The sequence below is a fragment of the Eschrichtius robustus genome, chromosome 12, assembly GCF_028021215.1.
Source record: "Eschrichtius robustus isolate mEscRob2 chromosome 12, mEscRob2.pri, whole genome shotgun sequence".
Classification (NCBI taxonomy): Eukaryota; Metazoa; Chordata; class Mammalia; order Artiodactyla; family Eschrichtiidae; genus Eschrichtius; species Eschrichtius robustus.
Window position 1 is genome coordinate 84,239,382 of NC_090835.1, and position 16,178 is coordinate 84,255,559.

Here is a 16,178-nt window from a genome sequence, read left to right on the forward strand (position 1 = left end):
ACTTCTTAATTCATTTGTAAATTGTATCAATTTATTGGAAACAAATGAATTTATCTAATCTGTTTATTCAGAGAAAGGAAGGAAGGAAAAGGAGAATTTATCTCCACCCAAGTGGAAAATATATAACTGAAGAAAAATCAGACCTGGATTGTATAAAAGCAATGTTTAGTACCTTGGCATTATGTAAAATAGAGTTTTGCCCATAAAAGAATTAATATTTGATCCTCTGTAATTTTATTTGTGAATTACTTCAGTTATTTTAATCAATATTTACCTTACTTGTTTTGCAGAAAAAATAAAAGAAAATGGTGAGTTTCAACTTTTGATCCACTTACAAAGATATCGTTGCAGAAAACCCAGTTTTAGACAATAGTAAACAAAGTGTTCCAGTATCTTCACATTGTATAAGAAAAAACTTCTCCCTGGTATACCAATCTATTTGAAACTCTGTTCTATTTGCAATTTGCTTCAATTTAATCTGTAATAAGTTTGTTCCTGTTTGTTTTTCCAGATTGTCAAAATTTTTATCTAATATTTTTTTTCAGAGACAATGAAGGAAGAAAATAAGCCAGAGCAAGGTAGGCCTTTTATCTTCACATAAATATAAATTATGTAACTAAAGTAATGTCAGCCCTTGACTCTATGAGAGTAACTCTATGGGTATTTTGGCATTTTGTTAGAACCAAGGGCTTTGTTCATGACTAAATGAATTGATTAGACCCTCTGTTATTTCATTTGTAGATTTCTTCTACTGATTTATTTTTTACTTCTATTGAGGTAAAATTTATATAACATTAAATTAACAATTTTGAAGTGTACAATTCAGTGGCATTTGGTACATTCACAATATTGAGTAACTATCACTTCCATCTAGTTCCAAAATAATTTTATCACCCTAAAAGTAAATTCCGTACTCGTTAAGAAGTCACTTCTCATTCCCCTACTCCTTAGTCTCTGGCAACCACTGGTCTGCTTTCTGTCTCTGTGATCTCATATGCATGAGATTATACAATATGCCACCTTTTCTGTCTGCCTTCTTTCACTTGCATAAAGTTTTTGAGGTTCAGTCATGTTGTAACGGGCATCCGTACTTCATCCCTTTTTAAGGCTGAGTAACAGTTCGTTGTATGGGTATACCACATTTTGCTTATCCATAAGTTGTTGATGGGCATTTGGGCTTTTTATTCCTTTTGATTACTGTGAATGGTGTTGCTTTGGATATTTCTGTACATGTATTTGCTTGAATGCCTGTTTTCAAGAATTGGGGGTTTATATACTTAGCAATTGCTGGGTTACATGGTATACATTTTTTTTACTTTTTGAGGATCTGCTAAACTGTTTCCCATAGAGATGGCACCATTTTACATTACAATCAGCAATGTATTAGAGTTCCAGTTTCTCTCCAATCTCAATAACACTTGTTATTTTTCAATATTTAAAATTATAGCCATACTAGTGCCTGTAAAGTGGTATCTCATTGTGGTTTGATTTGCATCCCCCTAAGGACAAAAGAAGTTGAGCATCTTTTCATATGCTAGTTGGCATTCCTTGGAGAAATATCTGTTCAAGTCCTCTGCCATTTTTAAACTGGGTTCTTTTTCTTTTTGTCGTTGAGCAGTATGAGCTTTTTTTCTACGTATATTTCTGATACTGGGCCCTTAAAATATATAATTTGCAGATATTTTCTCCCATTCTGTACCTTGTCTCTTCACTTTTTTATCTTTTGATGCACAGAAGTTTTCAATTTTTTTATTAAGTCCAATTTCTCTGTTGTTTTTTCTTTTGTTGCTTGTGCACTGGTGTCATTTCTAAGAATCCATTCTCAAACCCAAGGTCATGAAAATGTAACTTCATGTTTTCCTTTTAGAGTTTTATAGTTTTAAGCTCTTGCATTTAAGTCTGATTCATTTTGAGTACATATTATGAATGTAGTAGAACATAAAACAGTGAATAAGAGAGGGAATTAATTACATGAATTAATAGTCAGAGGTTTTTCATGATGTTAAATGACTAATTGGATTTTCAAATAATGTGGTTGAAATTTTAAAAAAAAAATGTAGTATACTCTGTTTAACTTTTTGAGGGTCAGCCAAACTCTTTCCATAGTCTTGCTACATATTACACAGTATTACATAACACTACATAGTATCAGGATTTGAGAGTGCTACTGTACTCTAATGCTTCGTTCTTCTACTGAAAATTTCCTTCTCTAAAAACAAAATACACAGGCAAATGCATGCCACATTTTTCCTCTTTTATCACATATTAAGTTAAATTAAAAGAAAATAAATTATTTATGAATCATTGGAGTAGGTTGGTTAAAAATAACTAGCAATTATATGCTTAAAACTTTCTACTGGAGAGACCTGGTAATGGGAGAATTATATTATAATGAAAGTCAAAGCAAATAATAACAAAGAGAATGAGAGAGGCGCCATATGCAGACGAAACAGTTTTACATTTTATAGAAATTAGAAAATGGGTATCATTAGTACATCGCAGAGCAACAGTGATCATAAAACAGAAGAGGAGCCCTACCCTCCTGTATAAACCTTTAACGATTTCCAGACGGATCAATGTCAAAGGCAATGAAGAATTAGAGTGCATCATGGAGTTGAAAATAGGGTGTACATGGAAACAACTTTTATGAATTTTCCCAGTATGAATTTTACTGCCATATACTCAATAATCTAGGAACTTGCTCATCACACAAACAAAAGACAACCAATACTTCATCTTTATAAAAATTGAATTTCTCTAAAGAAAAAAATTTCTTAACTATCTGTTACTTAGAAGGGCTCCAAAATATGGCTGGCTCTACCTCTTATGATCCTAAGGAGGAATTCACCTTTTATAGAGCTATTTCCAGAGACAAAGGATGTCCAGTTTGCTTTTAAATGGCCTTACTTTTAAATATGAATTCATTACTAAGCCTCACCCATCATTTGACATGTTGTTCAACAAAGAAGATGAAAAGCTATTTTTAAAAATAATGCTGAGAACTTCCCTGGTGGCGCAGTGGTTGGGAATCCACCTGCCAATGCAGGGGACATGGGTTCGAGCCCTGGTCTGGGAAGATCCCAAATGCCGTGGAGCAACTAAGCACTGCGCCACAACTACTGAGCCTGTGCTCTAGAGCCCGCGAGCCACAACTACTGAAGCCTGCACACCTAGAGCCCATGCTCCGCAATAAGAGAAGCCACTGCAATGAGAAGCCCACGCACCGCAACAAAGAGTAGCCCTCGCTTGCCGCAACTAGAGAAAGCCCGCATGCAGCAACGAAGACTCAACACAGCCAAAAATAAAATGTAAATAAATAAATTTTTAAAAAATGATGCTGAGCTGCCCAGAGATAATACAGAGAACAGAACAGATTATTTTATTGGATAAAATAGTTAATTTTGATGTCAGACAGACTTTGGATAAAGTTCTGACTCTGAAATAAGCAACTGTGGGGAACTCAGCAAGTAACATATCCTTGCTGTAACCTCAGTTTACACTTCTGCGTAAGTGTAATAACTTACCCGGAGCACTTTTGATGATCAAATGTACTGCTACTTCTAAAGCATGTATCACAGAGTCTAGTATGGGGAAAGCACTCAATGAATGTCAATGGTAATTGTCATGATGGTGGTGATGATGGTGATGATAGCAATGATGATATTAAGTCTTAATAAGGACTTTAGGAAATCACTTTGTGGGATTTTAAGTTCAGTCATGATAAACTAAAAATTCTTTATCTACTTTACCACTTGGCAAAGAGCAATGTTGACCCCTATATATTTTACAGTAAAACACCCAGAAAATAAATATGTTTTTTCTCTCTAAAGTGGCTAACCTATTATATATAGAATAGGTGAGGAGATTTTTGGGAAGATTTTTGTGTTTGTTTTGTTTCTGTTTCATAGTGATTTTTACATTACTCTTTTTTATTTTTCAGATCAAATTAAGAAAGAAAACGGTAAACTTTAATGATTTTTTTACAAAACATGATCTTCATATTAGCTGTTTCATAAGAATTCTTATATTACTCTTTTTTTTTCAGATCAACTTAGGAAAGAAAACGGTAAACTTTTTTTTTTAATTTATTTATTTTTGGCTGTGTTAGGTCTTCATTGCTGTGCACGGGCTTTCTCTAGTTGTGGCGAGGGGGGCTACTCTTCACCGTGGTGCACGGACTTCTCATTGCAGTGGCTTCTTTTGTTGTGGAGCATGGGTTTTAGGTGCGTGAGCTTCAGTAGCTGTGGCACGCGGGCTCAGTAGTTGTGGCGCATGGGCTTAGTTGCTCCGCGGCATGTGGGATCTTCCCCGACCAGGGCTTGAACCCGTGTCCCCTGCATTGGCAGGCAAATTCTTAACCACTGCACCACCAGGGAAGCCCAGAAAATGGTAAACTTTAATGACAATTTATAAGATGTGATCTTTCTATAGTGATTTTTCTTGCTTCCTCCCTTTTCTGTTCCTCCTACTTCCTCTGTATAATTTTCTCTTTTGTGATTTTTATTCATTCTTACTGTATTACAACTTCCGTTACCTGTTTCTCTCTTTGTTCTCTCTTCAGTTAACTTATTTTTCCCATTCATTCCTCTCTTTATCTAATGTATTATTTTTTGATTTTGTCTATGCCAACAATAACTCCTTCTCATGGCTCTGAGATGAGCAAAATGTTAATGAGAATATATCTGAAAGAGCTCTTGTGGTGCTTACTGTGCCCACAGTCTGATTCTAAGAAAAATTCAAAAGCTCTTCTATGCAGGACACTTTTTTAAAAATACAGTAGATTGTTCCTTGTAGACAACGCCACTGTTTTCTACCTTGTGATTGAAGCCTCAACTGGCTGGACCAGGGGTGGAGATTTATGGCATAGTGTTACAGAGTCTTCATTTTGCATTTAAACAGACCTGGGTTCAAATCATTGATCTGTCCATTTACCAACAGAAACTTCTTCATGTTATTCACCCCTTTGATTCTCAGATCTTTCTTTTTTGAACAGAGGAGCACTACTTCACAATTATTTTGCTAGTATTAATTAATTACATAAAGCCTTTAGCAAATATTTAAGTCACTGGAAAATTGAATAAATTGTAGCTTGTATTGCATGACAACATTGCAGGTGATGATAATCATGACTCAGTATTCTAAATTAGATTAAAAAGAATACTTCATGGAGGAATTTGATAATTTCCCTCTTGAATTTTAACTGTAAAATTATCTATATTAACACATAATATGTTTTCTTTCTTTTTTTTTGAAATGTGTTGGAGAAAACATTATATCATCCTTCCAAGTAAGTTTAATTTTTCTTCTCTGTAACATTACAATGATGTTTTTACTTTTGTTTTTCAGAAAAATTGCAAAAGGAAATTGGTAATTGTATTCTAATAGTTAAATATTTGCAAGATTATGTCCTCCTCTGGTGCTCCCTTGCTTCACTTCATTCTTTCCCCTTAACTCCTTATTTTAGGTATCTTTTGCATTTCCCTTTTGCCTCTGTATATTGCAGCTATCATGTTAGGAATTATTTACCTGCTTACCTTGATTAAGTCCTTAAAATCATGTGATTCAACCCTATTTTATCCATGAAAATAATTTCAGAAGGGAGCAACGGCTTGACTAATGATAGCAATGATTATGATAAACTCCTCAGAAGAATGCATGTCTTTTTTTCTGTATCTTCATCCTTTGAGAGTCCCCATCTTACATGTGCATCTCCTTTCAGATGAGAGGAAAGCTCAATTTAGGAATGGTAAGTAACTCAGAAGTTCTTCCATGGGATCAAATTCCACAAATAATAAGACACCTAACCCTTTTCTAAACCTCCTTCCCAGAAAAAGTCAGGCATAATATACCATTGCATGTGCTCATTGTATAGAAGCATAAATGGAAGAGAATCTGTAAAAGTGAGTTAACTCATTTTCTTTCTTAGAGTATCTTTTTTACTGAGATGGAAAAGAAAAAAATGTAATTGTTTTGATGGATATTTCCCAAGCTTTCCTTCCTTTCTCTTCACTTCCCTCACCACTCTTTTCTTTCCTGTTTCAGTCTTTGCCTCACTCTTTTCAATTCTTTATTCTTTCACATCTTTAGTCTTTGTCTCACTCTTTTCAATTCTTTATTCTTTCACCTCTGTTTTTCCTAATTCCTTACCTTTCTCCTTTCCTCCTTGCATTCCTTCCATTTAGTCCATTATTCTTTCTTTCCATCTTCATTTCTCAAACTATCCACCTTTCTTTCCATCATTTCTTTATTTTCTGTGTTCTCTTTTTCCCTTTTTTTCCTTCTCTTGCTTGTAGCTTGATTTTTCTTCTAACTTTACCTTTTTTCTGTACATATACACAAACCCAACCATTTTCAAGTTAAAGGGATGGTCACACTATGGTGAGGAAGGAAAGGGACAGAGAGATAAATAAGTAACTGAATACTTAGAGAATGCCAGTGATGAGAGAGGAAAAGATATGAGAAGGACCAGGGAAGGGTAATAACATTTTCTCATTTTGTTCACTTGCAGGCTGGCAGAAGACATCATTGTACCCCGGTGAGTACATTGGCCTGAAGATGATTCTAAGATATATAATGAAGCTCCTAAATTCTATGAAACATCATGCTAACTACCACATGACAGAGAAAAATATATAGAGCCCAACTTGTGGTCCATAGCAAACATAGCAAAAATGATAATTTTTAAGGTATTTTTCTTCTCATCTCTTTCTCACCTCCATCTCACAAGACACAAGTTAATTAAAGCAGATACCAAGAAATGAAAGCAGAGTATAATTTTCTCTTCTGTGATTTTTATTTATTCTTACTATATTACAACGTCAGTACTCCTTGCATAACTCAAGGTTATGAATTTTTTTCTCTAATTTTTCTACTGAAAATTTTATAGTTTTAGCTGTTACCTTTAGGTCTATAACACATTTTGAGTTAATTGTTTTGTGTGGGTTGAGGGAAAGATCTAAATATGTCTTTTTGTATGTGGATATCCAATTGTGTTAGCACCAACTCTTGAAAAGAGTATACTTTTCCTCATTGAATTGCATTGGCCCCTTTGGAAAAAAATCAATTGATCATAAGCTGACTTCTGGACTCAAAATTCTGTTCTGTTGCTCTAATTTAGTTTACTCTTCTCTTTTTTAGTCCTTTCAGGGAGAAGCTTAGGCTATTGGTTTAAGATAATACTCCTTTTCTACTTCAGACATTTAAAGCTCTAAATTTCCCTCTAGGCACTACTTTTAGCTGCATCCAATAAAGTTTGGTAGATAGTGTTTTCATTTTTATTCAATTCAAAATATTTTCAAAATTTTCTTTTGATTTCCTTTTTGATCCACAGATTATTTATAAATATATTGACTAATATCCAAATGTGGTTTATATCTAATATTTGCTTCTGTTTTTTATTCCTAATTTAATTTTATTGTAACAAGAGATCATCCTTTTATGGGCATTCTTTTATTAATCATTTGAAATAGTTTTTCATGAATGAGTGTGTCCCAATTTGATGTGTGCTTTGTTACTTTCCATGTAAAGTGATCATTTCTGACAATTTTTCCAGTCTTAATTGTTGCTTTTGGTGAGAGGATTTGCTGAGCTATTTACTCAGCCATTCCAGAAGTACTCTTCATGTTATTTTTGACAACATTTTTCTCCAAATTTAGTAAGCTTCTCATACATTTCCGAACAGTTAGTTTCATGTGTTAATAATCATATCCAAAATACAACTTTAGTCATATTTGTCAATCTCATTTTTTTTCTTATATGTCTCCCTTTATGATTGCTCACTTGAAGCTACCCGATAAAACTGAAAAAAGTCCATCATCTTGATTTGTGTTCATTCTTGATTTTCCTAAGACACTTTGTTCAATGCACTATTCCCTTGAGCTGAGTGCACTTTTAATTTCATCTCTTATTTTAGGTGGCCTACAAAAGTGATTGCCATACTTGTTCTGTAAAGGCCAAGATTGTAAATACTTTAAGGTTTGTGAGCTATACGGTCTCTGTCACAATTACTCAACTGTGCCCTTTTAGCACAAAAGCAGCCACAGGTAATACATAAAGAGTTAACATCACTGTGTAACAATAAAACTGTATTTACACAAACATGGGGTGGGCTGGATTTGGCTCCTGGGCCATAGTTTGTTGACTCTTGGTCTAGAAAAAATCACCTCTTAAACTTGAAAATTTACCCATTTGGGGAGTTTTTCATTTATTTTGATTTATGTTTGAAAAAAAGGTGAATAATTATTTTTTAAATGAATAGATTTTTTTAATAGGATGTCAATAACAGATCCAAGAATACTCTCTTCCAAAATAACTCCTTTAGTCCTGTTTAGGGCACAAGATATGTTTCCTAAATGATCATAGGAAACAGTTTTAGCAACTGTTTTGTCTCTTCTTATCATGGATGTCTCTAAATGCTGTCAGTTTTATCTGTTTTGTCACTCCTATTGCCTAAGCATTAAACCAAGACCACATGCTTTTTAAGTGTTGGTTATGATATTTTGCTTTCATTTTACAATGTTGCCGAAATACCAGCTTCCCTGTGCACCGAGGCGGAACAGAAATACGGAAACAGGGATTTTGGAGGAAGAGAGAGATGGCTTTATTTTTCTGCCAGGCAGCAGGAAAGACACAGCAGGCTAGCGCCTCAAGAACTGCGCCCCCCCCCCTTGGGAATCAGGGAAGATTTTTATATGTGGGGCTCGAAGTCCAGGGTATATGATAAGGATCAAAGTAGTGAAGGTCTTGCCTTCTTCCTTTCCTTTGCATTATTTCAAAACAGTCATAGCTGGTGTCAGGCCGCTCGGTAATTGGGGTCCGGCAGTCTGGTAATTGTGTCCGTTTGCCTCTGGTTTATCGGCCCGTTTCCTTGTTTCTGAAATGCAAAAACTATAGGGGGTGATTTGTTACGAGAGGTGTATGGAATGTAAGTGCTGGGAACTAATAAGTTTAGGAGTAAGGGGCACAGGATGTAACTCACACAGAGCTAGGGGTGATAGGTACAGAATGTAAATTACATAGTGTCAGGGAGTGAGGTTAGCTTTGTAAAGTACAAATCTAGTTAGTACAAATTAGTGACAGTTAAAGTAAACCAAGGAGTGATTAACTTTTTCAGGCCAGGTTACGTTTCTTTAGCCTGTTCACTGTTCCCTTTATTTTCCTTGTTCTCAGGGGAGGGAAAACTTCATTTCTATTTTTGCTGCAAGAACAACAGCACTTTCTGCATTGAGCAGTGTAATTAACTTTGATTTTTACAAAAAGCAATTCCCATATCTCTGTGGTTTAACCACACTCATACAAATTTTATGAATATACCTGGGTCAGTGGCTCTCCTGGGCAACTCTCTTCAAAATAGTAACTCTGAGAACAAGTTTTTTTCCCCAGTCTTCTGTCTTCTCCATTTTAAGGGCCTTTTAGTTCTGGAATTGGGTGGGAAAGTGTTACAGTGAGAAGGAGAACAAAAAAAATCACATGAACAATTTTATTGTCAAGCCTAGAAATGATATGGTTCCCTGCTGAGCACATTTTATCGGTCACAACTCAGTCACATAGTCTCACCTAAATGCAGGGAAGGTCGTGAGACGCAGACATGTAATTTTGCTATTTGTTTAAGAAGAGGGTAACTGTGAGTTGGGAATGCCTATAGTCTGCACCACATAAAGTATAAGTTAGAGGAATTAATTCTTATAAGAATATTTAATAAGAAAAGCAGTGGAAACTTTAGTTCAAGCAAAAGTTATAGAATAAATTTGGATCCTTAGCAAAAGAAGTATCAAATAGAAGAAGTTACCTCTTGGGGCTTCCCTGGTGGCACAGTGGTTTGGAATCTGCCTGCCAATGCAGGGAACACGGGTTCGAGCCCTGGTCTGGGAAGATCCCACATGCCGCAGAGCAACTAAGCCCGTGTGCCACAGCTATTGAGCCTACGCTCTAGAGCCCGCGAGCCACAACTACTGAAGCCCGTGCGCCTACAGCCCATGCTCTGCAACAAGAGAATCCCCTGCTCACCACAACTAGAGAAAGCCCGCGTGCAACAACGAAGACCCAACACAGCCAAAAATAAATAAATAAATAAAATAATAAGTAAATTTTTAAAAAAAGAAAGAAAGAAAGAAATTACCTCTTGTACCAGGAAATTCAGGCACTAGATCTGATCATACATATTTATTTTCTTTTCAGACTGGAGGAAAGAATTTTTCCAGGCTGGTGAGTCCATTCCCTGATGGCCTCCTTACTCTCAGGATCAGTCTCAGGATTTGTGGATGAAAGAGTCCACGTGGGAGTATATGCACGTCCCACAAGCTCAGAGATATCTCAGGCTAATACAAATAGTTTCTCGTGGTCCAGGATCCCTCTTTTTCAGAGATTAAAAGGGTTATTGTCTTTGCAGTGAATGTTACTCTGGATCCAGCCACAGCACATCCTTCCCTCACCTTGTCAGAAGGGAACAGATGTGTAACCTGGGGAGCGAAGTCTCAAGATCTACCTGAGGACCCACAGAGATTTTATTCCCTTCCCTGTGTGCTGGGTCATCAGGTCATCACCTCCAGGAGGTGCTACTGGGAAGTAGAAGTCGGAGACCATGGAGCCTGGGACCTGGGAATTTGTAGGCCTCATGTAATGAGGAAGGGGAGGATTTGCATCAAACCTGAGGATGGTTTCTGGGCCATCAGGTTTTATAAGGATGAGTACTGGGCACTCACCTCTCCAGAAACGCAACTTACTGTAAAGGAGCACCCTGCCAGAGTGTGTATTTTCCTAGAATATGAGGAGGGGCGTATCTCATTTTATAATATGATAGATAAATCCCATATTCACACCTTGTCTCAAGGCTCCTTTGATGGGCCCTTAAAGCCTTTTTTCAGGCTTTGGTCCAGTGATTCAGGGCATTTGACCATCTGTCCAGTGCCTGAAGCAGCACAGAATCCCCTGTACTAAGAGCACCATATAAGCTGCAGGTCAGTGTGAATTGAAGCATCTGATCATGACCTGACTTCTAGACCAGAAGCAAATTATTTTTTCTTATCCATTTTTATGGTTGTCCCTATCCTCTTATCTTCTTCATAAACAGCTCCCCCAAAGCATGGTGCAGGGTAAAAAACTGTGTTGCTTATGGTATGTGTAATGAAAACAATATAATATATATATATATATATATGCTCATATAATATAATCATATTATCACTATAAATATATATAAGAAACTAGTGCATGTGATTGCCCATACGGTGTTGTAATTTCTTTAAGATTACAAATTTAAAATGACAAAGGTAGAAATAAGGGAAGAATAACTTTTTATTTTATACTCTTTTGTATCTGATAAAGGGAAAATTTATAAATGGAATGGAATATTTATAAATGGAATATTTCTTGCCATATCAATAAACAAAGGATGTCACAGTCGTCAATGATTGCAGCCCTCCAACGTGAGCCGGTGAGCCCTGAGGAAACTCAGGGTTGAAAAGAATACCTGCCATCTAGCAGCTGTCAGACTGCAGACACTCCCTGCAGTGAGCGCTGAGGAAACTCAGGGTGTGAAAACACAGGATACTGGCCCCAGATGGCTGAGGTGCATATCAAAGGAATGATTTCAGTGAGCCCAAACTCATCTATGTATGCATCTTCCCATACATAGAAAAGAGCTAAATTCCTTGACTTGAGATATCTGGTTTTCTTTAATTAACAATAATCTTTTGACTTCCCGACTACCTGCCCTTTGTTGCAAAACTCCTGTATATCCTGGCTCCCCACCTTGCCTCCTCAGAGCAGTTTCTCAGAGTTATCTGAAACGCTGCCTCCTGGGCTGCAGTCCTCATTTAGACCCAAATAAAACTTAACTCGCAACTCTCATGTTGTGCGTTTTTTTAAAGTCAGCATACCTTTGGGTTTTGTACTACATTTGTAAAGTGATATGCAGAAAAATAAAACTTTCAAATAAAGAAATAATTGAATTGTTCTTAGTTGTCTAACTTAGTGACATTCAGAGGGAAACGGATGTTTTCAAGTTTACTCTTCACTTCCTCTGCGTGAACTTCATCTATATTACATCCTTACATTTTTTACCCTCTCATTCCCTTATGAGATATTGGTTTAGCCCCACCTTTTCTTACTACTATTTATAGCTTGGGAAGACATTTTCTTAATGCACATGCAGTAAAAATGATTTTTTTAGTACAGTCCTGTGGGTTTTAACACTTGTATAGACTCATGTAGCCACTACTACTTTCAGGATACAAGACAGTTCCATTGTCCCAATAAACTCTTTTACAGTAGACTTTGTAGTCAAACCTTTCATTAATACCTAACCTGGCAACAATTGATCAGATTAGTGTTTCTATATTTTTGTATTTTACCAGAAGCTCATATAAATAGAATCATATTATATTTTACATTTTGAGATTGGCTTCTTTCCCTCAGAATAAGGCTTCTGATATTCAACCACTGTAATAGAGGTATTAATACTTTATTCCTGTTATTTGCTGAGGAGTATTCCATTGAATGAATGTACAGCAATTTGATCATTCAATCACAAAAGAACATTTATGTTGTTTCCAGTTGGGGTGGTTATAAATTAAGATGCTATAAATATTCATGTAAACATTTTTGTGTGAACATCAGTTTTCACTTTTCTATGGTAAATATCTAAAAATGAAATGACTGGGTCATATGATATTGTCCTGCAATATTTCCAAAAGATTTTTTCCATAAAACACAAAATTATTCATTAAAATTTTAATATCCTATGTTTCTAATGACATTTTTCAGTATACACTTATTTTCATAGGAAATCAAATTTATCTCTTTAATGCATGTAGCAGGCTTCATGTAGCCACTGCTACAGATACTGTTTTGAACAAATGGGTGACTTTTTTTTCTCTTTGGTTCCTCATCTCTTTTTTAACTAATTCTGTTTACGTGAGTGCATGTTTACATTTTTTTCTGAAAAGGTGATCGAGATAAGATGAGCTTCATTTTGGCATGAGCTAAAATAGCAGCTCACCAAAAACAAAGTTATGTCATCATTGCTTAACAAAATGTGAATAGAGCTTCCTAAGAACCAAACCCTGAATTTTCTCTAGAAGCAGTTCAGTATTCTCTAATTCACTGTTTGTGGATACTTTATACAACAGAGCTACAACAAATATGAGACTTGATGATTTATATTTAGTAGCAGCCAAAGAATTTATTAAAAGTAACCAACCAAATAAGAACAGCCCAAGTGTGGTCGAGTAAATCAAGAACTTATTTAAAGGATAACCACTACTAGTAATATTCCTGAAATTTTCCCTCAAGTCAGTAAGATCACTGCTTTCCTCTTTTTAATTTTTAACCAACATTCTCAAGACAAAAGTAAGCTTTCAGCCACACTGGTACATGTGTGTGTGCCTGCACACATGTGTGTATGTATCTGTGTTTGTCTATAACCTGTTACATTTAACATTGTATGTGAATTTTCTGCTAAAATTCTTTGTGTTTCTGTGGCATGATATTTACAGTGGTCTTTCCTTTTTACTTTTCAGATGACCTTCATAAAAAACCTGGTAAATATCTCTGACAGCCTTGATATTCCACACACACACACTAAATTACCCTTTCTCAGTACTTTTAATAGTCCCTGTCTTTTTAGCTCTAGGCTGTCTGTTGGCTTACCTTTTTCTGCCTGTCTACTCTACCTTCCCAAAGTCTTTGTTTATGAACTTCACCGATATTAAGTTCTCTCCACTTTTGTTGCCCTACAACTGATCCTTTCTCAATGCTCCCTTTTTCATTTCCTATGTTCCTTCCCTAGAAACACTGTCCTAGTCTATCATCCAGTCTTGCCAGCTTCATTATGAATTTTGTGAGATGAAGGGGATGAGACTGATGGGAACATGGTTTACATTCTATGTTTATTTTCAGGAACACTTTCATTGACTTGGAACCTCTGTCATGTATTCAAAGTTCAAGGGGTCATGAAGATAACTCCCCAAACCTTAGGAGGTAAAAGAAGACTCCAGATTTGCTGAGTGAAGTTTCTCCAACTCTTGTCCTTTAAAGACTGTGTAGAGTCAGATGTAATTGATTGGTCCAGTGTGGGCTTTAGGCTTACACTTATAATGCCCTTAACCATTTACTAGAGTCTTTTCTCAGGTGTACAGATATTTCACATACCATTTCCTTGGTTCATTTTCATTCTTACCATAGTAATTTTTCTGTCTTTTCCTTGGGTAAGTAAGGTTTTAAAACATTTGGTCAAATAGGATCATAGGTCACTGTGAAGCAATATTTATTCATCCAATCAAAGTGAGAATAAAATATTTTAAGGCAACTACAGATCATTTAGAAGACAAAGAAATTCACAATCTGCTATCAAATGTAGCTCAACGTTCCAAAAATCTTTGTTCTTTTAACAGAGAGAGAAAGCCAAACTCCAATCCTGATCCACCCCAACCTCAATAACAAAATTCATTTGCCTAATAAAATGCAATTCAATCCCAGTCTTACCATGTACAAACCTCTTTTCTCAGGAATCCCTTTCCACAAACTTTCCACAACTTTCTGTACCTATATTGGTTAATCCCCCTTTTTCCCATTTAGGAATAACCAGCTTTAGGACAAAATCATGTTTTTCCCCTTAAAAAAAAAAAAAAATCTCCATTCCTCATTCCTTCTTTTGATGAAAATACACATCCTATTTTTCTTACATACTGAAATGTTTCCCTTGTCATCCCAGTAACTTTAATTACATATATTATAATTTTAACCCTTAAAAACTTTAATCTCTAGTGAAAACCAACAAGCAAGTAACTGTGAACTGTTTGCCATACCAGCATTTCCTGATGACAAAGTTAAGAGCATTCCATAACCGCTAGAAACATACATTTTCTCATAGCGTAATTTCTTTCCTCAGTGTGGTACAAACCATGCGTCTAATAAACCCAATCTTTAGTTTTCCTCTCATAAGAAGACAAAGTAGATAAACCTAAAATTGTTAAGCACTCCGTGTTCCATTATTTTCTCTTATTTGAAATCATCTGGATATTCAGTGATTTTCCATCATTTAGCTTAATTTAGCAAAACTAAAGTTTTATCTGGAAAAACTATTTTAGACATACCCAAAACATAATTATTCCTAAAGAGTTCACCTGAAAATTCTAATCTCACTTACGTTTATTATATAACTTATGAAAATATCATCATACCAAGTTATTTTTTCTTGCTGACAAACTTTGTGACAGAAATAACATGAATTTAATGACTTTCAGTAAGCCTAGGTACCATAAAGGTACCATACTCAATGTTGATGACTCCGAAGACATGTCCACATCAATTAAACAAGCAAGACTAAAGTAACTTTAATACCAGATATTAAATTAATACTGATCACATGAACCTGAAATTCATTCAGGCCAGGTTCCTTTATGTTTAGAAATATTTAATTTGTAAGCACCTACTTTTAAGTCAATTAAATAGAGCTCTTTTATAATTTAATTTTGATAATACTATCTGAAGGTAGAGATGTCATATGTATAATGCACACACAGACATATAAACAGACATAACTATAGATCTCATAGCTTCACTTTAAAACTCAGTCATGAATCAAGTATTACAATATAAACTTAACTAGTTTATAAATAGTTGGAATAAATTGAACATTTACTCAGATGATTAAGGCTTTACTTTTTCTGGAAAAGACTTTTAAGATTTGTATTTGTTCTTCATAAATCCTTTAGGAAGCTATGAATTAGATTTTGGGTGAGTTAGATTTCTCACACTTTGTGTTTAAAAAGATCTCCCTCTCATTGCCTTCCTCTCCACAACTTTGGCTTCAGGTTCTATCTTTTTGAGCTAATTAGGCTCAGTCTCAGGTCATTGTAGGTTATATTTATTTTTCTGATTCATAGGGATTTGCAAGACAAAGACAGTTGCATTTAATTCCCCAATTAACTGGTCTGTCACCTAAATGGTATTAAAAGATCGATATACCCAACTATATTTTCTTTAATTTTCTTTTTTATATCAGTGATAAGATTTCCAACTATACTAAAAATGAAGAGTTCTATGTTCTGGAAGTTTAGGGTGCAATTTATATTCCCTCAAAAATTTGCAATAGGCATTCAACAAAGGCCCTCTTTCTGAGTGTGCAACTCAAACACAGAGCAAATAATCCCTATTGCTGTTCTTGTTAACCCCTAAAT

At 35.3% G+C, this 16,178-nt stretch overlaps 1 protein-coding gene across 1 annotated transcript; it reads left to right on the forward strand.

The window, feature by feature from the left end:
• Positions 1–550: 550 nt before the first annotated feature.
• Positions 551–10,935, forward strand: LOC137774086 (butyrophilin subfamily 1 member A1-like). The gene is made up of 8 exons (XM_068559205.1): positions 551–578; positions 3,941–3,961; positions 4,046–4,066; positions 5,347–5,367; positions 5,720–5,746; positions 6,509–6,535; positions 10,177–10,203; positions 10,388–10,935. Exons 1-8 carry the CDS (start codon positions 551–553, stop codon positions 10,933–10,935), a joined length of 720 nt encoding a protein of 239 aa, XP_068415306.1.
• The last annotated feature ends 5,243 nt before the right edge of the window (positions 10,936–16,178 follow it).